The 26,715-nt window shown below is 37.8% G+C and overlaps 1 protein-coding gene across 3 annotated transcripts in view; it reads left to right on the top strand.

Moving 5' to 3' along the window:
* Positions 1 to 5,500: 5,500 nt before the first annotated feature.
* Positions 5,501 to 26,715, top strand: part of CRLF1 (cytokine receptor like factor 1) — an 88,764-nt gene continuing 67,549 nt past the window's right edge. For all 3 annotated transcript variants that reach the window (XM_069964500.1, XM_069964501.1, XM_069964502.1), the window contains exon 1: positions 5,501 to 5,765. In XM_069964500.1, coding sequence (XP_069820601.1) covers positions 5,711 to 5,765 — 55 coding nt within the window. In that variant the 5' untranslated portion in view covers positions 5,501 to 5,710. The remainder of the gene's footprint in view (positions 5,766 to 26,715) is intronic.

The raw sequence follows: 26,715 nt of genomic DNA, 5'->3' as shown, positions 1-26,715 counted from the left end.
TTTACACTGTCATCGGACGTCACTATTATACGTAGCAATGTGCGGTCAGTGGCTGATGATTTTTAAAAATCTTGGCTCATTAGCTGATAGTTACACAGAACGATATCTGCCTGAATCAGCAGATAAGTGCTCTGTTTAATAGGACCCTAAGGGTTTGCTCCTGCTCTGGGCAATTTCTCACATGGCCAGAGCTGGCAGCAGAGAGCACTGTGTAAGATTGGAAAAATCTGACACATACAGTATGTTCTCTTGGGCATTTTTAACTAGAAGTAGTCTGTCACCAGTTGATTTGGAAAAAAAAAATCTCTGTAGTACCCCTACAGGCAGGGGTGAACATTTTCCGGCATATAAGGTGAACCCCTAACAATCTTCTTAAATGTCAGGGGTTTGCCCAGTTGCCTTATACGCCGAAAAATATGGTAAATTCTGGGGGTATAGGATCAAGGATTCCTTTATATAGCACTTCATAGTGGGATCATGTCATAATATGAATATGCCATTGTATAGTTACAGGTTTAAATTGAGTGTTGTCATGTCAAAATTACGATGAGAAGTGTGTCTCTGTGCAGATTTTCAATTACATGTCACTTGATAACTGTGGCATTGTGTATTAGATAATGTAATTGTAGTATACCAGAGCGAAATTTCTGTGGCTGGGTTTAGGATGACACCTGTCCACAAGAGGTTTATTGTATATTCTATGAGGTAACATGTCTTATGTTAAACTGTTATGTGTATCTCTCTGAACCAGTGTAACTGGCAGGCAGAGAATGGCTTACATGCTTTCCCACCACACAAAACAGTGACACCTACTGTCCTTAGTGGGAACTGCTTTTGCTAGTGTTGTAAGCCTGGAAGTTGCTAGAAAATGGGCGGAGTATGCAAATAGGTTCCCCATAAATGGGTTGGCAGTTGTAGTGTTTAGCAGAGACAAGTGAGTAGCTGTTGAGGGAATAACATCACCTCAGGAGATCACCACAGAGCAAAGCTGCTGAGGGGAACAAAGAGAGATCATAAACAGAGCAGCAAAAGATCAGCTGGAGGTGAGACAACAAGAGAGACTTTGAGAGAAAGCTTGTCAGGTGCACCTTCAGGAAAGGGCCAGCACATATACAGTCAGTGGGAATCCTCAAATCAGGAATCCAAGTGGATGGACTTGGCTGTTAAGAGAGCAGAGTTAACTTAGGTCTCTGCACCCATCTTTCTGAATTCGGGGGGTAAGATTTATTAGGACCCCTGGATACCTCTAGGACCCGAAAGTTGTGGCCTAAGGCCCGGCTTAGTAACCTAAGCAGGAAGCTTCCTAGCTGACAGGGAGGGAAAACAGACTCAAGCACCATTGGGAGAGAGGTCCACAGGATCACAGTGCCCACCAGCGTCCCACTCGTACTGACAGACCAGGATCTGAGGCAGATCATCTCTCCACACACCACCAGACTTTCCATAAGCACAGTAACCTAGTCAAAGCCGCCAGCGTTAACAGATGTATGCCTCAGGATTGTAAAACACCTGCAAGTCTATCAGTAAAGGAGTTATTGTTATACTGCCTCCTTCCTTGTCTCCCTGTTGTCCTGGTCTACCTGCACCACACCACCATCAAGGGCCATTGTACTGGACAGCAGTATTTAGGGTTGGCCCCAGGGGAACTACAGGTCCACACCATTGACCACCTTACACACAGGTGCAGCCCCCCTACAGGAACCTCTGCAGTAGCCCACAGAAGAAAGAGAGAATTCAGGGAAACGCCACCTCTACCTGTGGAAGCCCTCGAGCCCACCTGTGACCGTGACAAGTCAGAGCCTGAGGCTGCGGTGCACCACAAGACCCAGCCATTCTGCAGGTACAGGACCCTTTCACTCTGCAGCCCTCAGTGCATCCCCTCACTCAGGAGCTCAGCGCTACGTACAGGAGAGGCATGACCACCTAACAGCCAAAAACTACTACCACCATCATCCTCTCCCCATTCCCCACACTCTCTTCCACAAGCACCCCAGCTCGCTGCATGAGCACTTAACATAATCTAATGTGCATATGTGCCTTCACTGCCCCTGTGGTGTTTCACGTGTACTGGTTTGATGTACACCAGGCATGTCAAACTCTGGCCAATTGAATTCCTAGAGCTGACCTGCCCATGGGACAGTGCAACTAATTATAATGTGAGCCATCTGGACCGCCTTCTGGACTGCCTATATTATAATCTTCTGCAGGACGCACCCAGCAGATGATATCACTACCCTGCCTGTGCAGGACTCAGCACTGCTCTCTATCACAACTCAATACTAGACCGCAGGCCTTATGCTTCCTGCGGCCTAGAAGTGAATTGTAATAGAAGATGGTGCCACACTGGGGGCATCCTGCAGGCGGAGGAGCCGCAGCGTGGGAGCCGGGAAAGGTAAGTCCAGCCCTTTCACCTAGGAAGCAGAAGAAAACTACCATATGGGACACTATTGTTGGGGAGTATATTTACTATGTGGGGCATTAATAGGGGGGAGTAGTTTATATGTGGGGCACTACTGGGGCAATTCTGTATGGGACACTATTGGGGGTGCTGACTACTATTTAGGAAACAATTAAGGGTGACTATTATATGGGGCACTTTTTAGGGGAGCTGATGACTGTATGGGACAAACTAATATATGGAGCACTATTGAGGGGGGCTGACTACTGTATGGAACACTACTATGGGATTACATACTGTATGGTGGAAATAATGGGGTAACTACTGTGTAGGGGCAACTATTTTTGAAGCAGTATTAGAGGGTACTATTAAAGGGTCTAATGCCACATCGGCTACAGAGAGGGCGATTATAGATTGGGAGCTTGTATACAGGTGGATAGGAGGTGTTACAAAAGTGCAGCGCCTAAGGTGAACTATAGATATGAAATGGTTAGCAAGTTCTGTGGACAACCTGGGATCCAAGGTACAGTTAATCCGCCATTAATATTACTCTCAGTCGTACTGCCCATGATACTGGATGCTCCCTGCCATAGAGAAGCCAGCATACAAGGCTACAACCCAGCATCCTCATAGGACACCGGAACGTGCATCAGGGGTGGTACATGCGGCAGCAACATTAATGCTTCTCTGACAGTACCCGGGATGCCAAACTCCTCTCTGACATTGTCAGGAATGCTGCATGCCCACTTCAATAAATATTTTAAAGTTGGCCTGTGACTTTTATACTTTTTGCCCACTGTGTATTTCAGTTTGACACCCCTGAAATTTATTTTTCAAAGACATGCGTTTCAGCAATCAACATATGTCAAATAGTAGGCTTGCTTGATTGACAGTGTGCACAGGGGCAGCGAAAAAGAGGACATGGGCTATATAACCCTGGGCTCTTCTTATTCTTGGGAATGCACCCTGGGCACGTGAGCCTCATTTTTATAATAACAAAAAGGCTCATATCTTAGAGCTGTTAAGGACTATGTAAAAAAGATATATGCATTAAAAGCAGATGAAATTATGGGCTTATTTTTACCCCTATTTAACTGCTTCCTAACTGCTTCCTTTTTTTTTTTTTTATAATTATGCTTATTGGGATGTTCCAAGAATTAATAAAAACAATGGCAGAAAATATGTAATTTTGTAACCAAAACACGAAACACTAACCTATGAAGTCCCCTGCTGCTTGTTTTTGCGTTTTCATTTTTTCCTCCTCCACAGTGCTTGCATTTACCCCTTGCATTCACCTACAGACCCACATGAGCCCTTATTTTTTGCACCACTAATTGTACTTTGCAGTTTTCCATACAATATACTGTGAAACAAGAAAAAAAATATTTTGCAGTAAAATTTAAAAACAAAGGGGGAATTAGTTTTAAATTTGGGGGTGGGGTGTTCATGTTTATGCCATTCGTTCTATAGTAAAACTGGCAAGTTATGCATCTTCCTCAAGTCAGTATGATTACAACGATATGTAATTTATATAACTTTTTTTTATATGACTGCTTTTTAAAAATTAAAACCTTACGCTTATGCCGTTTACCGTGCGAGATCAGGAATGTCAAAATGTAATAGTTTGGGGGATTACACATGCAGTGGTAACAAACATGTTTGTTTGTTTATTTATTTATTTTTATTAAATTGCAAAAGGGGGAGGGGTGACTCAAACTTTTATTAGGGGAGGGGATTTTTTTATTATTACTATAGTGATCTCCCGTAGAGATCACAGCAGTATACTTATTACAGCAATGATCAATTAGATCATTGCTGTATTACTCTTGTCTGCTGCAGACAAGAGTCATTGATTGTAGAGCCGGGATCAGTGTCAGTGAGACGCTGAGTCCCGGCCCGGTAAGGAGAAGGGATCTCTCCTCTGCAATTGCTTCTCGGGGGAAAGGGGAAAATAATACATTTAACTGCAGCTGTCAGTTTTGCCAGCTGCATTTAAATGTATATTAGCGGGTGCGGCGCTGGGACCGCGCCCGCTAATAGCTGCGGTCCCGGGCTACAGGTAGCACGCCCCCCTTCCCGCATCAGTATGTACATGTACTGACTTGATGCGGAAGGGGTTAAGTGTAGCTTCACCCATACTGTATCACAGCAGATTTGATGGTGCGGATTTCATCTAAGTATGTAACTGAACACAGCAACAAATCTGCTGCGGATCCTGTATGTGTGAACGCACCCTTAGTGTACAGGCTCCTGTGATTCTCCAACAGTCTTTAATATATGGCCACAGTAAGGAAAGGCCTTATATGGCTGCCACAGTCAGTCAGTGGATGATGGAAATAATATGTGACAACAAGGCTGATTACATACATCATCTCCAATGGCATAAAAACAACGCTGGCAGGGAACCTCAGAAGCTTTACTGTACAACTTGTTAGGGATTTACCTGCTGACTTATGCAACTTTTCTTTTTATTTTATTATAAATTCTACTGCCAGTTATTTATTTATTCTTTAATTAAACAAATCTCTTTAATTAAACAAAATATTCTACTTATACTGCAGAGATTTGATAACTTTTATGTTATCACTGGGGCAAGCTTTCCTTCATTCAGACATGCCTGGTTAATGTTACCTTAGAAAGAGCTGTTACTTCACAGTTAGAACATTGCTGCCTGGATATTGCACATAAAACATTTAGGTTAACTCTAAGCTTATAAAAAAAACTGCTGATATCTGCTCTGGCACTCTAACGCCATCACTAGTCTGATATTTTAATGACGACACAAATGAAACCTTGGCAGGAAAAGTGATGTTGTAAGTGACCTCATTTAACGACTCAGACAATTCCTGGTCGTGACTCACATCTGAAGGTTTTTACGAAGCTTGAGTGAAAAGAAAAAAAAAATAAGGAAATGTCAGCAGACGTATGAAGTAAAAAGAGGGGGGATGACAAAAAGGGGGCAGCGGAGGAATAGCAGAGAATGTCTTCTCCAGCTCTGTAGGGCTTGGTAATTTTGGCAACCCATGTGGGCGGGGAGATGAATGGGGCTACAGGCATATTTAGCTTGTCAGTTCTCAGTTGCTCAGACTTGCAAAAGGGTTTTCCTTAACCTGCAAGCTGTCTGTTTCCTTTACACATGCTTCGCTTATTTCTCAAGCTCATATAGAAAAATCTATATCATAATAAAAGCACATAGACAAGCAACTTGCTTACAGCAATATATACCAGCGGAAAAAAAAATTCCTCTGAAATTTACAAGATTCAAGGTGGAATTTTTTTAAGTGCTCAAGTGGATTTAAAGAGCCTTGAAATATGATCACCTTAGTGCTCCTATGGATATGCATGTTAATTGTGAACTCCTTGACTCGTAAGTAATATTCTTTGTATTTGTTTTTGATAATGCATGCTCAGAATACAATGATTCTATGTGTAGTTGTACTATATAGTAAGGTGATTTGGGCTTATAGTTATATAATCACAGATGTATTATAGATGTGGGAATTTTAATTTGAAGACTTCTATATGATGAATTATAAAATGTGTGTCATAGGTGACTTCTATATTTTATCATTATTCCTCGCTAAATATTTTGTACACTAAAGTAATATAAATATATATATATATATATTTTTATTATAGTGTGTATTTAATATATATTATAAATATATACACAAATATATATATATATATATATATATATATATATATATGTGTGTGTCCATCTGTTAGAAATATAGACAATTATTTGTATTCTAAAAGACAGATAAAAAAGTGTCTCACCCAGTATATATGCTATAGAAATAAATAAGGTTAATAAACTGACATTCCCGTATCATAAAAAAGAGATAGAGATGAAAGGACCGGATACAAGAATGTAAATTTAAACAGTAGTGGTACAGCTTTCAGCTGCAAAGTAAAGCCTATAACATATGAAGAGACTGCAGTTGTGGAACAGACCCTGTTAAATTGAAAAGGTACGTACACATAAATCGTTCAGCTTGAGGATTGGCAGTGTTTCCGCTGTGCCTTTAAAAAGCATGCTAGAATTATTGTTTTAAAGGATAGTGAAAATATACAAAGCTAGGAAACACAAGATCACATGCGCAGACTCACCCTAGTGCAATGGTCTGTGTACAATAATGCTTCTTCAAATGACATCTATATGCAGTATGGATGCAATGGCTGAAGTGAAGGCAGGAAGACTGAAGTGGTGTTCTGTGAATTCCTGATTTGACTTGCTTGAAGAAAGGCAGAAAATGTAATCTTTCTAGAGGTGCTCAAGTGCTCAAGCTTTGCATGTGTTGCCTGCAGGAATATATGAATTGAGAATAATTTAGTGAATGGTATTAAGCAGCAGTTGGACACAGATGATAGGATGCTAGATGAGCTGCTGAGGAATCTGGTACCTATTCTCTGTAATGCTAAATACCCTTAATCATGTATTAGTTCCTCAGGCCTCTAGGACACTATTAACATCTTTTGCTCCTTAAATCTATCTGAAGTCATTTGTCTGAATTTAGTATTGCATAGTCCTCATTAAACTTTTACATCTACATCAGAGTGTACGTGTTATAAAGATGTGTCCACGCTAATGCTAAAGCTGATAAACAGGAATAAAGTTGGTGCGGCACAAGGGTTATGGGATTGTTTTCTAGTTTGCTATAGTGGTCTAGTATTTAAGCGATGGTGGCAACTCCAACACAAACTCCTCTAGTTACTTAGATTTACCAGCTAAAAATACCTTATTGGATCGCTGCAAAGCTTTTACCTGTGCAAAAAAGTGTCATGTTATGCTCCTGAGTGATGTATGCAGACAGTGGACTTTATCAGCGTATTCTGCAAATAGCTAGAAATGTAATGAATCAGTCGTAGGTGAGCATCCATGTACAGTGAACACATCTGTGTGGTTTGTCTTTAAGAAATGATCATGCCTAGCATTATCATGTACTGTAAATACCATTAACACATAAGACCTAAAGGTCTGGCTCGGTAGGCAGAAATGTAAGATATTTACAAGAAAAGGAAAGGCAGTATCCTTTTAGTATCATGCCCGAAAATGCATGATTACCTGTAAGACTATAGATTCCTATGTTGTGCATTGCCATGTAGCCTATGAATATACATACTTACTATGTGTAGTGTTATGAGAATATATATATATATATATATATATATATATATATATATATATATACATATTGTAAACATAAATTAAATGCACTAAATGCATGGGCCATATTCTCATTGATAATTCAATGTAATGTGAAATGAAAACCAATCCATAGATTGCTGTCGGATGTGTTGTTCACCATTTTATGCTGGTGGAATAGTTTGTGCATTCACATCTACAAAACCGCATTCTGTATCACACTTGTAAAAATCCCAATGCGGCCTGAAAGTGGTGCTTGCCATTCCTTAATGACAGGAAGGTGGTACGGTTACACAGATTATCTTTGCTACTTTTGCACTAGAGATGTACTTTGCAGCCATGTAAATTATTGCACAATTATATATGTATATATATATATATATATATATATATGTGTGTGTGTGTGTGTGTGTGTTCTTAGCAACAGGTAAAAAGGTGTGAACTGAATATTACAGATCGACTATTTAGTTGTATGCAGAAGCCATATACCTGTTACTTAGCTTTTCAACCCACAGTCATGTGTTTCAGCTGACCTGCAGACCTACTTGTCTTGTCAGTTGTTCCTTTCTTTTTATTGTTAAGAATGGGGCAGCCGAGAAAAGGCAAAACAAGAATTTTCTAAACCTTAATTAAGATATTTCAATGACTACAAGTATCCCTAAGTAACATGTTTACAGGTTATTGGCCTGGAGACAGGGCCGCCAGTGAGTCAGGAAGTCCTGGGTGCATTAAGATGATAGAATAAAGGAAATGTAATAAAGCAGACACTACCCTGATGTTTTAGATTTCAGCCACTGATTTTGCATGATCATGCTCGGTTTCTTGGCCGACATCTCGGTGTTAACGAATGTCGAATAAAGCTTTAATTTCATTTTCAGCTCAAGTTCTCTATTGTCTGTGAGGAGTGACTTTTGGAACAAGCCTTTTTTCTGCTTTAACAAGTGGTCTGCTCCTTGCTATTCAGTGACCAAATTGTAATAAAAATCAGTTCAACAAAGCAGACCTGAGGTCACAGGGAATTGTACGTGTTAAAAACATCTTGTGCTTGTTAAAACCATCTCCTTGTTTCTAAATTACCTTGTTTCACCATTAGGAAACCAGCACCGGAGTTCTTAGTATCAAAAATCCTCAACAGAAGTAGAATGCTTTTTTCCAAATTAAAGATTTTTTTTTTCTTGTGGTCCAAAGTGGCACCAGATGGGATTTGGAATCGTATGTTATTTATTATAGTCTATTGGCTGCTAGATGAGGCAAATAAAAAAAAAGCCTGCAGATATACGGTTTCCATTGATTACAGGTAAAATTGTGATCTACAGGCCAGGAAGCTTTCTAAATGAATTCCTAGGTAAACATTCCAAGCTATCAGACTCTAACCCCATGTTAGTATGGAAGTGCATGGGCAAATTATGTGTATGTAAACATCTGAGACGCCACAAATGTTATACATTTTACTGTTTCTTTGAGTCTTAAGTGTAACTGAGACTTTGTCTCAATTTCTTATCCTCAAACCTGTTAGTTTAGTTCACTTAATGGGGAAAAGTAACGCACATGAGTACATAGTAAACTATTGTAACTCATGGTTACATTATTAAAATAATAGCAGTAAACTCCCAATACATGTCCAATAATAAAGAACGAACAATGTTTCCAGCAACGTTCTTTCATAGAAAGATCATTCATGGACAAGTGTCTATTGGATGAAAATTTAAAATGCATTTGACTTCCGTCCAGACAGAGCTGGTCTGTCTTGATATATGGCCACCTTGGGATAAGGCTTATTTTTAAGATATCTAGACAGTTTTATGACAAGAATGGCCGTTCTTTGCATTTAAAACAATGGCTGTTCTTGTTATGATGTATATAATGTCTTGCATTGAAGTCAATATAAACAGCGGCCGTTGTTCCCACAATGTATTGAACAACGGCTATTGTTCGCTATGGCTGTTGAAATAACTGACATGTCAATTATTTTTGGCTGTTAAGCATTGAACTCAAAGCAGTTTTCACTGCAACAATGGCCATTGTTTGTGCATTGTGCAAACATAGCCTTAATAATATTTTATGTGTTTATGTGAAATTACACTAACCCACACCCTTTGGTTTTTGCTTGTAGTGTTTAGTTCTTTACAATATAGAGATAAAAACTTCAAGAAAAGAAAAATTGGTTAAACATATATATGAAATAATTGTGTATGTGTTAATGGAAATGGAAATGTAAGTGTACAGTAACTCTTTATATCCAGTTTTAAAGGAATTAGTGCACCTATTTATGATGTAGTATCTTCTTGCTGATTAACCATGGTGTTCATCTGCTTACAGTATTACTCTATGTGGATCCCTATTTAATGCAAGGATACAATAATACATATACAGCCTGCAGGGTATGCTGGGAGTTGTAGTTTTGCAACATCTGGGGAGCCACAAGTTGAAGACCACTGCCCTACAGTATACTGTACATTGATATAAACATATGTTAGGCAGTAAAATAACAGCTGAGGGTTTATCTACTATTTATACCTAAGTTATCACTTCTCACATCAAATGCTAAGCAGATAGTTACTTAGTTCACTCAAGCTTACATACTTAACCTTTTAAGAGACTTTAATTGTACCTGTTGTTAATAACAAAATTGCAGAGAGTTATTAAACTGTCTAAAAGAAAAACTTGTTATATATATTCAGCTCAAGAAAAATCAAAGTTGGGCTGTGATTTGGTGCTATGGGCGACAAAGCTTTTCTTTTCTACAGGTTTATGTTTGTTTTTTGAGTGCCTATTTTGATTTGATTTCTATTAATTGACAGCTACTATGAACATTTCACATTGATATTTTAGGATTCTTATTATGTGCAACAGAATTAATAAAAAAATCTATCCACTCATGCAACCTATATGAACTTGAGAGGGTCAAGGTGAAGTGGCTGTAATATGAAGTTTAAAATACAAAACACCCTAAATGTTGTAAAAGTAATTGCATAACATTACTTAATCGCTCTCATTGTGCAGTATTATAAGTGTAACCAAATATTCCTGAATTCCTTTATTTTTCTGTGTTTAATGCATATTATATAGTTATATATACTAGTAATTGATATATAAACTTTTTATTAGAACAATCCTTTAAAACAAACTTACCCTTATGAGGTTATTCCAGAAATTAACATTACGTGCAATACTTATGTATTTTTTAATGTATAGGTATATGGTCACTATAAGGTTATGTTCACACAAAATATTTCCATCAGTCTTTTGGTCAGTCTTTTTTCAACCAAAACCAGGAGTGGGTGGAAAACATAGAACCTGTGCAAATCTTTCCAGTATAATTTTGCCCTGTCAATTCCACTCCTGGTTTTGGTTAAAAAAAATATACTGACCAAAATATTGGGGGGAAATCTGAGTGTGAATATAGCCTTATACTACTATATATGTATATGGTCATTAATATACTAGATAGGTACATGGACAGTAGCATCTAGAAAGTTAAACCAGAGAGTGGATTGGTCTAAAAGCCCTCATGACATTTAGCAATAGTAAGAAAGTTATAACCAGAATATTAGAAACAGTGATGCATTGAAAAACATTTGTGAGACTTATGAGAAAACCATCAGAAGTTAAGTAGATCTATCTATCTATCTATCTATCTATCTATCTATCTATTTGAACTTGCCAAAAGTTTGGGTTTGTACAAATCTAAATGATCAGCATTTGAATTCCGCTGCCTGAAGAAGGTGGATGCAACCTTCGAACTTCCTGGAAAAAATGGATACAGTCAGTCAGTCTATCTATCTATCTATCTATCTATCTATCCATCCATCCATCCATCCATCCATCCATCCATCCATCCATCCTGCTTGGAAAGGCAATAGTAAGAGAGCTCTACATTTCTCTTAGAAAAAGCTTACAATTTGTCCACTTCCTAGTGCTACAGGCAAATCCACGTACCACCTTTATTTATACTGAACTGAAAACTAAATATGTCTCAAGTTGTAACTTCTACTAGCTATCTTAATAACCATATTTCTATTCTATTTATAGTATATTATTCTGCATTTTCCCCAAACCAGAAATAGGTCATTAGTATCTGATGCTCATCTGATTCAGAATGCTAGTTTTCCCATTGGATATAAATCCCATTGGATATAAATCAGGTCTGGGTATATATACACACAATAGGTCTAAACTGTTTATGTGAAAATCCAGGAAGGTTTGCTGTAGTAAATCACATAGGCCAAATGTAGGACAATAACATAAGGTCAGATAAATCAGGAGTAAAAAAGCAACTTTTCAACCAATAACAGATTTCAGTAGGTCACTAATGTTAGACATACAAGAACAGTACACTGTGAGTTGTACCCATCTGTCTTATGATTATTAGTCAGCAACCAGGAAAATTGTACGTTCCATGGTAATACAGAAGGAAAAAATGCTCAGGCCAATTGAAATCGTGGAGGGACGCAAGATAGGAGTGCATGATGCTTAGGATTTTCACAGGGTTTTCATACCAATGTATTTTATTAACAGATGCCTTATTTATTAGCACTGATTCTACAATAAAAGAGGATTTAGTGCTGAAAACAGCTCCCTGCCCTAGTTATTTGTCAAGTGAAACTTCAGGAAATGTGCAACCTATTGTTTTTCATTTACCCTTTTTACAATAAAAAATTTGAATTGCACTTAGTTAATTATGACTACTTTATAGTGGGTTGACATGGTGTGCTTCATTCATCAGATCACTGATTTTAGTTTCTTATAAAAAAAATGAATGTCATTGGACAACACTGACACTTTGGTAAGAACAGATTTGATGCGTACGGCTCTCACACCCCCACAACTCCTTTAACTCTGATCTCTGCCTTAGTAAAAATGAAAATGCAGTAGAGCAGAAAAAATGTAGAACTACCTAGGACCAATTTATAGCCAACAAGTAAAAGCCACACAAGCTCACAGGATGGGACGTATAACATGGAAAAGCATGTAGCATATTAGGTGATTCATGTATTGAGTTTGGTTTCAGGGGCTAAACATTTATACACATGCCATCCAGAACAATCATCCTTACCTAAAAGTGTAAAGTCTACTTTTGGTAATACATGAATTGTTTTTCATTTATGTCAGCTGTCCAGACCCGGAGTATGATAATACAGAGAGTGGGGAATTAAGCAGGAGGACACTTATCGTATGGCCAGGGGAAGATGGTGGACTAGAGTAGGAAGACATAAGGAGTATAAAACACAAGCAATAGGAGAGGATTGGTGAAGAGCTGATGAGGGAGGATAGACCGTGTTTATACAGGAACAACAAAGACAGACCAGCTGTGGTAAGAACTGTATTAGGCATCAGTATACTTTCTGCCAATGAGCTCATAATTTAGCAGTAGCCATTTCATGCCATTAGTAGTTAGTTATTCCTCATTACAACTTGCTGGGCTACAGGTTTATCATTATTGCCTCGTAAACACATTAGGAAAAGCTCCTGCTCTATGTGCGATATATACGCATATGGCTCCTCACAAAAAAAACTTCTCACCGTGCAGTATAAATCGAAGCCTTTACTTGGGAGAAGACAGGCCTACTTACCAAGCATACCATTTCCCCCAAGGCACACCTTAGACTAGGTGTTAGTGTTTTGCTCTGCCTTCAACTGACAGCAGACCCAAGTATGTCAACCTTTACTAGAAGTCTTCAAGCACTTCTGTTCTAGCGCATTGTATCCTTCCGTATTTGTTGCAGTAGCTTAGGCAAGGCCCATTTCCGTTTCTGCATGTCCTGGCTCTCAGGCACAAAACAGGGTCTATTACCAAATAGATTTGTACAGTCAAACATGACTAATCTGCACAGGACCCTGCAATGCAAATCTATCAAATACTGGAATACGGGCTACAAATCTAGCTTAACTGATGATCTAGGGAATATCTGTAAAAAAACAAAAACAAAGAAAGGAATCCAGAATCAGAGTTAATTCCGAATTAAGGCTGGATTCACATACAGTATATTTCAGTCAGTATTTGGTCAGTATTTTTGCAACCTCAACCAGGAGTGGATTGCAAACATAACAAATATTTGCCGTTAAATGTCGGCCATCCACTCAAGTTCAACATTGTGTGAACAGAACCTTTCTGTGTTTTCAATCCACTCCAGGTTGAGGTTGTAATATGAGGACCACAATACTGACTGAAATATACTGTGTGTGAACCCAGCTTAAATCTAAATCTTAGTCATAGCCCACAGCTAATACATCATGCACCCCTTAAACACCCTTAAACATGTGATCTATCACATGATAAACTCATATATGGGACGAAAACAATTGGTGTACATAGCTAAACAATATGAACAGGAATATAGAATAATAATGCCTGACACATATTGTGACCTCAGGGTTGACCTAATCCCAAAAGAAACATCCGATAGAGCTTCCTGTTCATCACTTACAATCTCCATCCCTTAATTGCTTATGAAGTCTTTCTACGTCCTGCAACAAAAAAAGGAGAAATGCACCTTGGGTGCATCTTTCTAAAATAATATAACAGGGACACATTTTGAGCATTAGTACTGCTGACCTCAGATAGGGGTTTAGTTAAAGTCCTTAGACACTTTTCCTTCAATGCTGAACTTCAGGTAGGAAACAAACCATATTTGTGAAGATCAGACATTTTGATCACTTATTATTATTTTTTTATATATATATAATGTAACATAAAATCGGTAATCCGCGCACTTTTTTCCCTCTTTCGTGTACGCCGTTCGCCGTTCGCAATGACGCTTGTTATAGTTTAATAGATCGGACAATTACGCACGCTACAGTATATTATATGTTTATTTATTTATTTATTTATTTTTATATGTTTTATTTGTATAATGGGAAATGGGGGTGATTTAAACTTTTATTGGGGGAGGGGCTTTGGGGTAGTGTATTAGTGTTTTTAACTTTTTTTTTTTTTACACATTTGAAGTCCCTTTGGGGGACTTTTACATACAGTACTTGGATTTCTACACTGATGATTGCTATGCCATAGGCATAGCATTGATCAGTGTTATCGGCGATCTGCTCATTGAGCCTGCCTGTGCAGGCTTAGTGCAGCATATCGCTGATCGGACCTCACGGAGGCAGGTGAGAGACCTCCGGCGGTCCGTTTTACCGATCGGGACCCCCGCAGTCACACTCCCCCTGTCACTTACACTTAAACGCTGCGGCCGCAGCGTTTAAGGGGTTAATGACACGCGGCAGCGCGATCGCTGCAGCGTGTCATTACCGGTGAGGTCCCGCCTGCTGATTGCAGCCGGCCCCCACCTGCTATGAAGCGCTCTCCGCTCCGGAGCGCGCTTCATAGCTCAGGACGTACCGCTACGTCCAGGGTCGTCTGGGGACAGACTTCCAGGACTTACCGGTACGTCCTAGGTTGTCTAGGGGTTAATGGCAAGCACATTGTTATGGATAAGAAGTTGGATATTGTTGGAGAATCCACGCCAAGATCCTTGTCACATTCTGAACTTTTGAAATTAGCTCAATCATATAGGTTGATCACAGCAGAAAAGGAGGGTGGAAGGGCAACTATTGTGTAGTAGCGTGAGACACACACATGTATTGTTACATTTAGGTGTGTCAACACAACATGCTTTTGCCAATATATTGTAGGCATGCATACATGTATATAATCTTTTGTCAGTACTGTGGTGTAATTAAGGTTATGTTCACAAAAGCACATAATTTTCAGTTAAAAAAAAATACAGCCGTATTTTCAACGTGATAATTTGCTCTATGGGGAATTGACTGCGCACACAGAAAAATAGCCATAATTGATTATGACCATTAAAATAATTTACAGGTTCACCGGTTGTTTTATTTTCACTTAAAATTACAGTGGTATTTTGGTATTATTTTACTTTTTATGAATGTGTAGTCCATTTCTGAAGACCATTCATGACCTAAAGTGCTTTTATTGTAACTCAGTACAGTAATATGAATCCATGGCTTTCCCTTTCTATATTCTGCTTGTATGACTAGTGAGTTGTGAGACTTTAATCACTTTAATATCTTCTAACGTTAAATGGGTGTCTGTGGACCACACAGATGCCTAGGTCCAGCAGAAAGACAGTTGCTCTCAGCAGTCGCTTACGTCTGTGGCTAGAGCAGAGAACCCATGCTTCATCTAATGCTTAATCTCTTAGAATATCTAGCAAGAAAGGATTTGCATATCCTTTCTTCCCAGGATTCTTAGTGGAGCAGCAATGGTCTGTAAATCTCCACACATCTTTATGACGAGCTCTTCTTAAGGAGAGTCACTACCCCTTTGACCCATTAGAATATCTAGCTGATATATATGGGCCTTTGTATAGGTGACTGAGGGTAACCCTTACTGACACTTATTAGTGACCATATATTGGGGAAATAATATTATGGAGATTTGTGGCTTATGGTGAGGGGTTACATGTATTCTTCTAAATCTAAATTATATTGAATAGTTTTTATAGTAGTTGTATACATTAAAAAATGCTTTAAATTCTCAGTGCACTATTAAACTATTGTAATGCTGCCAGATGAGACTTAACAGCGTCAGCGTCTTTTTTTGTTCCTTTGCTGTGCTCCATGCTCGTCCTTGTGCTGCTTGGGTCTTCTGGCATATTCTTTCACCTTCTGCTACAGTGGCACTTCTGGCCACTAGGGTGTGCATGCAACCAATTGCTCTGGCCTTATAGAGGCAGCTTGTCTCCACCTGCTACAGCTGGTCCAGAGCTACCTGCACCTATTTAAGCCAGCTCCGCCTGCTATTTTCTGCCTGAGCGTTGTTGGAGTCTAGCATTCCAAGTGAAGGTATCTGTTTGCCGTTTCTGTTGTATTCCTCTGTATCCTGACCTGTGCCTGTTCTTCAGATTACTGGTCGAGTAGCACAGTGGGTTCGCACTCGCTGTCTTTTAGAACTAAATTTTATACTGTATGTTGGAGTGAAGTAAGATGAATTATGAAAGATTACTTTTGATAAAAATGGTAAGTGATATGAAAAAGCAAAAGCATGAAGCAACTGTATATGTTAATATTTTCTAGGTAACTGACACCTTCCTACTGAAAGTTTTATTTTATTCTCAGAGAAAATGCTCCTTTGACAAATTCTGTGTAAATTTCAATCGCCCATAGACTAGTCTAAGACCCTAAGTCTTAGAAGGTATCCGTTCTTTCTGTAATATATAAAGCTTGTGATATGGGCACTGCTGACATAATAGCTGATCACAATATTAGGCTATGTTCACACAACGTAAGGGACCGGCCATTCCGTGACTACGGCCGGGTCACGGAACGGCCGGTCTCTGCCCCGATCATCTCGGCCGGTACTTAGGTTCCAGCCAGATGTTCTTACCGGCTGCAGAGCTCTGATGCGGGCGCATGAGCATGCGCCCGCATCAGAGCTTCCCATAGCACACAATGAAGCGATTCATTGAATTGCGGCCGCAGAAAACTGACGTGTCAGTTATTTGCGGCGCTGCACGGATCCCGGCCGTATACACATCGTATACGCTCCGGCCAGGATCTCTTTAAAAATAAGGCATTGTTGCACCCCGCAAAAAGTACGGCTGTACTTTTACGTAGTGTGAACATAGCCTTAGGCTATGTTCCCACTTCAGGAACATATTGAACAAAAGCAGCTGTCTCATTAGATAGACAGCCACTAATAAAGATCATGATCATTTTCAGCTCCTGTCTTTATAACGAGACGGCTGTCTTTGCTTGATATGTTCCCGAAGTGCCAACATAGCCTAACAGTGATCTAATTCTAATGAATGGACACATGCATGTAAAGTCAGATTAGGTAACTAAAAGTTTTATATTGTTTAGGTGCCATCTAACTGTAATTATGTTATAGCCTATTAACACTTGATTAATAGATGGGTACTACTTTTGGAAGTAGGCTTTATTGCTGATAGCCAACCATGTTTAGCAAAATGTGTACAAGTGCAGCACAACTAGTTTTTGCCCAAGTGCACTTTTTAACATTTTTTTCTAGCACAACAGTATTACTCACAGAGATATTCTACCTACAAACTAGGTCAAGTAATCCCCATAAATTTCAGAACATGTAATTAATTTGTACATTAATTTGTTTTCTTTAATAGTATACAAAATACTCCTTATACTTACCGTTGCACAACTGAAATCATTCAAAGTTTATAAATTTTTTGATAATTTTTGGTTTGTCAGTCATTTTGTGTTTTGCATGCCTATCATTACAATGATGGCTGTTCATACAGTATTCTAGTTCAGGTCCTTTTGGGTGTGGTAAAAGTTTTTTTTATTATGGTACAAAACATTTTCTTTATAGGTCTTTTTTTTCTTTAAAAATTTAGTATGTATTCTACAGCAGTTCTGATGGGTTTCTTAACAGCCTTTCTTTCCTCATTTGAAAAACAATCTAAACTGATTCACAACCTGTTGACCTGGTCATAAATCAGCCTACAAGTTGTCTTATGACAGAAAATAGATTCTTAGTACCATAATAAATCCAAAATAAAAATAAAAAATACTTTTTATGGATATGTGCCCAATACTTTTTTCCTCTCCATTTTTGGAAAGAAAAAATGGCGTCCATTATTTCGCCAACCGTCAGTGCAATGATGTCTGTCAGTACATTATTTTGGTTTAGGTGGACTAATTGGTCTTTGGGTGTGTCATTGCATTGCATTGAAGTCAATTAAATTGCAGAAAAAAATAGATGTCTTTTTAAATAGAAAAAGCAGATGTCTTTTCTGTGTTTTGAATGTCGTGTGAACATAGCCTAAATGTGTAATTAACCTTTATGTTTATCAAGTGGTGAAATTATCCATAATTCCTTGCACGCGTCCAATCACCTGCAAGCCCCACTGTGATGTCAGCACCTTCCCCTCTATATAGGGCGATTTACCTCCTGGGCAGTCTGCTGTGAGTGTAATGGAGAGTAGGTTGCAGCAGGCAGAGCAGAGCAGGGAGAGCAAGAGAGACAGAGAGATAGGGACAGAGAGGAGAGGATAGGAGGGTGGATTGTAGGTGATTTTCTATGAGAGCTGTCAAACCAATATCCAATATACCAAGTAACTGGGTGCCTGTTGTGCATTATACAAAGTCACTAGGACCAGTGAAGGCAAATTCCATATTATTGACTCTCACTGGGCGCAGTAAACTCCGAGTTTGTTAAAACAATTCCCTGGGATCAGTGACTTGAGTGTCCACCTTCCAAACTTAGTGAGTGCATTAAACTCCTATAGTGTAATACCAATTCACTAGGAGGAGTGAAGACAGTGTCTGTCACTGGGCGCTGTAAAGAGATTTACAGCTCATTTACCAATGTCCACTGCTGTCCTGTGATAAAATAGAGTTTACGCCGCTGATCCACTAATGTCCACTGGCAGTCCATAGCGGAAATTCAATGACTGACTGGCTGTTTGACGTTTTTTTTTTAAATTGACATTTTCCAAATTTTGACACTGTAACAACAACACCTGTTCAAAAAGAATGGCTACTCTGTAACAGTCCCAATATTGAAGCTACTATAGTGTTCCTGTTTTAATGAGATTCTTTGTATGCAATTCGCGGCCAAACAAATTTCCAATCAATTTGCTCATCTCTACTTCTGACTGTAATATGATGAGCCATTTTGTTTGACAGATTCCTCATTTGGAACCAGAGCAGCCATTATGTTCTACTATACAAAGGGCTGAGGTTGGTCAACTTTTGACTGCAATTTTCAAATCCATACATAAAGCTGCACATTGTGAGTGCTTTATGCTCTATAAAAGAGCATTATATAAAACCTTTCTTTTCTATGGTTCTGCTTCCCATAAACACATGTAGAAATCCATCTGAAATGCTTGTAAATGCATATCTCTGAATGTCAATGTGTGCTAAATATGTTCTCTACTTTTTCTGATGCATCTGCCAGTATAAGATTATTCGAATGATCCTTCTGCCCCCTGCAATGCTTTCTTCCAGACCTTGCTTCTCCTGGTAGGTGTGATGGCTATAATATATCATATGAATCACAGATGTGTGGGCTCCGAGATCCTATCATACTATAGAGTACAGAAGTCACTGCACAGCCATCCTTGAAACCTATGTTTCCTTGTTTCCTGGCACTTAAGAATAAATTAGTTGATCATTAGCTGTTCCATTCAATATACTGTAATCTCATAAACAGATCCACATGGTGAAGCAATCTGTTCTTGCTCATTAAATAAAATAACATTACTCTATCCTTCTGTCTTATTAGGAAATTTGTTTGTTTTGCTTTAGCAATGTCCATTACAAAGTAGTCTTGTTTAACACGTCAGTGGCATTTAGACATGTGGCTGCTATTAACTCTATCAATGCTGTCAGGACGGGAGAAGAGAAGGAAAAAATGTTGGGCCACTTTAGTACATCATATTGATGATGGGGGTTTATGCATTGGGCAGTGTGTTCACTTGCATCTCACACTGTCTGTTTAAAAGTTCAGTCTTTGAATGGCATAGTGGAAGGGACTTCTAAAGTGATGAAGCTGTAAATGCCATCTTGTAATCATCTTTTTTTGACATTGATATATATGAACATGTATCATCATGTAATGACTGTAAGTTAGGCAGTCTTATATGTCTCTTACAGAAATATACAGCCAAATAGTTTTTGCATTTGATTTTTATTTTTTTTTTGCAAAGTTCCGTACATACACATACATGAAAATATCCATCCCGAGCTATATAATGTTTGTTTGCAAAAAAACCAAAACAAAACAACAACTAAATATTAAGTCTATGTCCACACAATGTAAAAATAAGTGCAATTAATGGCCATTAATGAACTTAAGCATTAATAACAGCTGTTGTTTTGAAACAATGCCTGTTTTTTGCACTTATATTTACATTGTTTGAACATAGTCTAATTCAGTTAGTATCTCTATTGGGTGGAGATATATTCTTGTAACTAGATTGAAATCCATGGATGTAAATACATGGATGTAAACCAACAATCCCTCCTCAGCCACTGTTCTACTAAAACTAATTGCTGTTACCATTGGAAAATTGTATTGTTTCAAGCACCTAGTCTAATGGGCCTAACTTTTATTTATGTGAAATTCCTCTTTAAGGTTATGTTCACACAATGTAAAAATAAGTGCTAATTACAAAAATCATGCTAATTAATTATAAATTTTGCAACAATGGCAATTATTCGCCCTTATTTTTACATTGTGGGAACATAGCCAAAGTGTGAAAGTGAACATGATATCATTTTGATTAGTTTTGATAAAATTTTGATTATTTATGATTATCACAGTAGATGTGGTATTGTATATGAAATGGATATAGGGACTTTTAAATTATAAAACCTTCTGGATATCTAAGCCCCTAACTTATTACAGAAACTCTTTGTTGGTCCATGATCAACTACATCAAAATGACCTAATGAGAATGAATCTATTATTCCCATAATAAAAAGGCCAAATAAATACTATAGATTTAAATAGTTGTAACATATATATTAATATGGAACAAGATTATTCCTATATTGAACTAATGATAATATTGGTTATGATTTGTTAAAAAATAAGTAAGTTCGAAATAATTATTTGAAAGCTTAATTTTTAGTCCATCATGTCGTGTATGCCTGTGGAAAATAAATAATACAATTGAATTATATGTTACTTGAATGAATAAAGGGAAGCATGTGCGAAAAACTGAATGTATCAGATATAAAATAAAAAGTAAAATTCAAGCTATTAAATAAATCCCTAATGATATGCTCTCTGGTTTGAGCAAATGGCATTTAATGGCTTTTAAACATCTGAGTATTTTAAAGGTATTCTAGTTTAAACATATCTGCGTTATAGATGTAGTACCAAAAATTGGTAGATTATGGAATTATGGAATACTTTTTCATATTAATATACAAATAAATGAACCAAAAAATTCTGCACAAAGGTTACAAAAAGTTAACATTAAACGTATGTTTACTTGCTGTACAAACAACGTGATCATGATTATTAATTCCAGTCGTAGGTAGCATTAAACAACAGCCGTTCATGGCGGAGCTGCCGTTGTTTTTTACAGCGTTTGAACATAGCCTTAAGATGATGTCTATATAGATTTTATTTCAATCGAGCATTATCCGCCCAATAATAATCTTTAAATATTTATTTACAATGAACAGTTATTTTTAGGCAGACATTATGTTATTTAGGCATTATTGTACTCTGCTTTGAAGTTTGATAAATACATGTCCAAGGTGTTACATCTACTCTGGTGTGATCTGATATGTGATGCTAAGTGAGAAGTCAACAATGATTAAATGCTGCAGGCAGTGTGTTAATAAAAAGCAAGAGATATATAAAAAACGTCAGCCCTAAAGCTACAGGAAAATAAAAGCTACATAAGAAGCTTGTCTGTGATTCAGTCTTTTATCTCCGCTGAGCAATATTTTAGTCTCTTGAAACATAATTCATAGAGTTGAAAAAACAACTAGTAGATCTTGTGTTGATTTGTGACTATTTGTAACACTTGCAGGCAGATTTCAACAGGATTCCAGATGCACAACACACATTTGATCCCTTTGAAAAAAGTATTTCCCTGCTCATTTGTTTTATAATGATTTCTCTCCATGTTGTAAAATATGGGCCTGGTGTGGTTGTCTAAATATCCTGGAAACATAAAGGGCAGGGTTTCATTATAATCAAATAACTGTTCCCTATTGGATTGGGACATACACATTTTGCTATTACTTTGCATCTTTGCATTTGCATTTTAGTAATTACGTACAAATATTTTTCTATGTATTTTTCTATGACTGCCCTCAGGGTTTTCCTAGTCACCATGAAAGCCCTAAGGCAACCTGGGGAGAACTTTGGTGTATACAGAATCATTACTCTGTACATGTTACCCTGTATGTTTTAATACCCTTAATAAAACATTTGATTTATAGAATATAGCTAAATAACTAATAATAATAATAATAATAATAATAATAATAATAATAATTTCACAAGATATTAGAAAACTTCATTACATGTGGCATAAAGATAGGGCTCTCTCCCTTGACACCCCATCTTCACCATGTTACTTTATCATTTATAGTTTATATATATTTGATTATTTGGCTTAATATTTACTTTATTGTTTCACAGCATAGTTGCCTTTTTCTTATAATATTATTTATTTCACAGCATTGGTTGCAGTACCTGTACTTCGTACTGCCTTATACTATTCATATGGTTTAGGCTTTGCATTTGGCTGATCTGACATTGCACTAGCACTTTGTTTGTACAGGGTGTATGTCATACTCATATAGGGGTGTCATTGTGAGTGGTAGCATACCAAGTACCTCCATGTTGGTATTTTTAATTGTTTTTAGCTTTATTTGTTATATTGTAACTGTTGTAATAAAGTACTTTTATTGGTTCAGTAGTTTTTTGTGTGCTATGGTGTTTTTTGGCATAGCTTTTCTGGTTATATACAGTATAGCAGTGTATAGACTTATATGTTAACCATTTAGCACCGAACATTACGATTGAGCTGTGCATGTCCAGTATGCTTGTCTAGCTATGTGGCATAAAGATAGGATGCAAAAGCAAAAACCCTAAATAAAAAGGTTTTGGAAGTAGTGTTGAGTGTGAATGAAATTCCAAGATATCTGCCGCAGATATAATCACCAAAATGTCTGGGACTTCTATTGTTGAAATATTCTACCTACCAAACAAACATACATGTGATCAAGTATTTCCACCTTAGTGCTTCAGCCTTTCACAGGCTTGGGAGTTTTTTGCAGCTTCATTCACTTGTCTAAGGCTATGTTAACACTACGTAAGTTCCATAGTAATCGCTAGTGGCCACGCAAAAAACTGATATGTCAGTTTTCTGTGGCCGCTATTCATTGAATAGTGGCCGCAGGAGACATGTCAGTGCACACAATAGAGTGAGTGGCTCTGGCCACACGCTCCATTTTGTGCAGCGGGAAATTCGTATGCGGGCGTACACTCATGCACCCGCATCCGAATTCAGCGGCAGTGAAGAACATCAGTACTGCTGTTACAGCTGGGATGATCTTCTCTGACCACGGTCATTCCGTTACCCGGCTGGGTCACGGAACAGCCGGTGTCTTACTACGTGGGAACATGACCTAAATGTCCAAGGCAGGAATATAGTATTACAAAATGTCTATCTTGCTTTTGTCATTGGCTGTGCTCGTCAAATTGTCTACGTAGTCTTGTTGTCTACAAATTACAGGAATGTTATATTTGTTAGTGAAACTCTTGTCCTACCCTTAAAAATAACATTAGAGCTGTTGTATTTTTGTATGTATTTGGTTCGGTTTAACCTTATGTATTTTAAAGCATTTGTCCTCATGCCCATCGCAGAGCCATTGGAATGGGGTCATTGCACCGACTGATTACACTTTATGGCATTGTTCCCATGCCAGGCAATTATATCTTTGTATAATAATATGATTGAGTAGATTGTAGGCTATGTTCTCATACCATAAATTAAAAGAAAAATACGGCTATACTTTTGAGGTAAAAATAAGGCTATATTTTTAATATAATAATGTGCTCCAATGAAGTCGATGGGAAATTGGACAGCGGTGCACACACTGTATAGCATAATGGTCGTAATTGATTATGACTGCCCAAATAATGAACATGCTCATTATTTATGACCTGCTTTTGCCAAACACAGCAGTATTCTTTTACATCTGTTCACACATTGTTTTATTTTCACTCAAAATTACTGCCATATTTAGTTTTAGTTTTTTTCTTCTCCCTGTTTGTGAATGTTGCCTCAGATGTGATATTCAGCCTGTACGGTAATTTAAAGTGTCCCTGTTCCAAAAAACTTTTGACATGTCATAGAAACATGACAAAAGTTTTGATTGTTCCAGGTCTGTGAGTTTTGACTTGTACCGATCAGGAGAATGAGCCGGGAAAAGATGCACTACAGTGCGTCCACTCTCCGCTCTGGGTTAGAAAAAATAGTCGGACTTAGAAAAAAGAGTCAGGCTCCATAGAGCTCCATTATAAATACAAATCTTTTTTCTAACTCAGAGCGGGGAGATGACACATTTCACCATGGTTCTTTCCCCGCTTGTTCTCCTGATTGTCATGGGTCTGAACACCTGGACTGATCAAACATTTTGACATGTTTCTATGATACGTCAAACTTTTTTTTTTAATGACAGTGACCCTTTAAGGAAGATGTTTTGGATGTGCATAAGTAACAATATTTTTTATTACGATCATATTACATTTTTGGACACAATTTTGCAAGTTTCTCACACTACTAGATAAATACCACCTCTCGAGTTGGGAAATAGTATGATTTGCTGACAAGCTGCTTTCCCCTTTCTGTTTTGGGCTACATACCAGAATCTTACATAACAAATTGTCTGCTCCTGTGTTGTTCTTCCTGGTGATGCCCCTCTCTCCCCTCAAATCAAAGAGCAGTGTCGGAGAGGGGGGTGTCACTGGAAGGCTATGTTCACACAACATCAAAAAAAGAGAAACAGTGTTAAAAAAATTTGTTAAATCGTTCGAATTTAAACGATAATCATTCTGTGTAATTGCAGGCAACGATCCAAAAATCGTTTGTATGTCGTTGATCGTTGATTTAGATCTGAACCTAAAATTTGCGTTAATCGTTCGCTAATCATTCGCTGTAATTCCCTGTTCGTTTGCTCAAGTTCTCTGTTTTTTCACTAATCGTTCAGTGTAATTGCACATTGTCCATTGTTTTTCTGGGATCAGAAGGAATAAACGATCATAGTAACGATCGTAACTAACAATTATCGTTCTGTGTAATATGGTGAATGATTTCAGGTTAACGATAAACAATCTCGTTTGCGATCGTTTATCATTAGTCGTTAATCGTTAAAAATCGATCAGTGTAATAGGACCCTAAGGGTGATCAGTTCTGTCTTAGCCATGGTGGCAGGGGAGAGAGGGGAGGATGGGCACATACTGCAGAAGTGCTCTTCAAGCTATGGAATCATCATGATAATGATTTTATTTTGATCCTACAACAGCACTGCTACAGTATGTGCCCATCCTCCCCTCTCTCCCCTGCCGCTGTCACAAGCTTCTGATCTGCAAGCATCTTTAAATCCCTTATGCAATGACAGATCGGTTCTGTCATTGCAAATAGAAGCTTCTCGGATGCTTCTACTGCAATGACAGAACTGAGTTCTGTCATTAGACTTAAGGAATTAAAAGATTCTGGCAGCTCAGGAGCTTGTAGCAGCGGCAGGGGAGAGAGGCAATGGTGGGCAAAGATCATGGCTTCACCTTACAGGATCATTATGATCCTGTGGCTGAAGTTTAAAATTTGACCTGAAATTCTGTAAAAGGGTATTCTTTAAAAAATAAAATAAAATAAACCAGTGACATAGAGTTACACTTTTGAGGTGCATCCATAACAACAGATTTATACATTTCTTTTGAACTTAAGTCTTCCAGTACTTGTCAGCTGCTGTATGTCCTGCAGAAAGTCGTATACTATTTGTATTCTGACACAGTACTTCCTTTTGCCACAAGTCAAATTCTTATAGAAAATCTCTTCTGCTCTTAACAGTTCCTAACATGGACAGATGTGGCAGCAGAGAGCAAAAAGAATACACTACTTTCTTTAGAGCATAAGGCACCTGATAAGTACTGGAAGACTTGACTTTTTTAAATCTAAGCAAATAACAAATGTGTATAACTTTCTGACACTGGCTAAAAATATATTTTAATCTCCAGCATATGCCTTTGCATCACATATCTCAAATTGCTATTTTGTTTATACTCTTACTTCTTACAGGGATGTCTTTGGAAAAAAATAGCAAAAAAATTTCAACTGAGGAGAATGCTAAGTTTTGGGGAAAAAAACATGCAAGTTACCCCAAAAAATGACAGAAAAACACCAAAAAGAAAACACTTTATGTTGTGCATTTTCTTTTCACTATAAACTTTAACCTTTAACATCTGGCTGCAAAAAGCAAATAAAAAACCTCTCTTGTCTAAAATGCTACAGCCAGATGTTCCTTTAAGGTCTATAGCAAATTATTGAAAGGTCTACATACACTAAGTGGGAATCATTTCACTTTCTTAAAGATATTGGGCATAGCTTACCTGGAATTTTTTTTTAGATACAGTTGCAAATGAAACAGTATTCTATAATTTTGGAATTTGCACCAAAAACTTACAGTCTTA

Source organism: Dendropsophus ebraccatus, chromosome 3 (genome assembly GCF_027789765.1).
Source record: "Dendropsophus ebraccatus isolate aDenEbr1 chromosome 3, aDenEbr1.pat, whole genome shotgun sequence".
NCBI lineage: Eukaryota > Metazoa > Chordata > Amphibia > Anura > Hylidae > Dendropsophus > Dendropsophus ebraccatus.
This window is presented reverse-complemented; position numbering and strand designations above follow the sequence as displayed.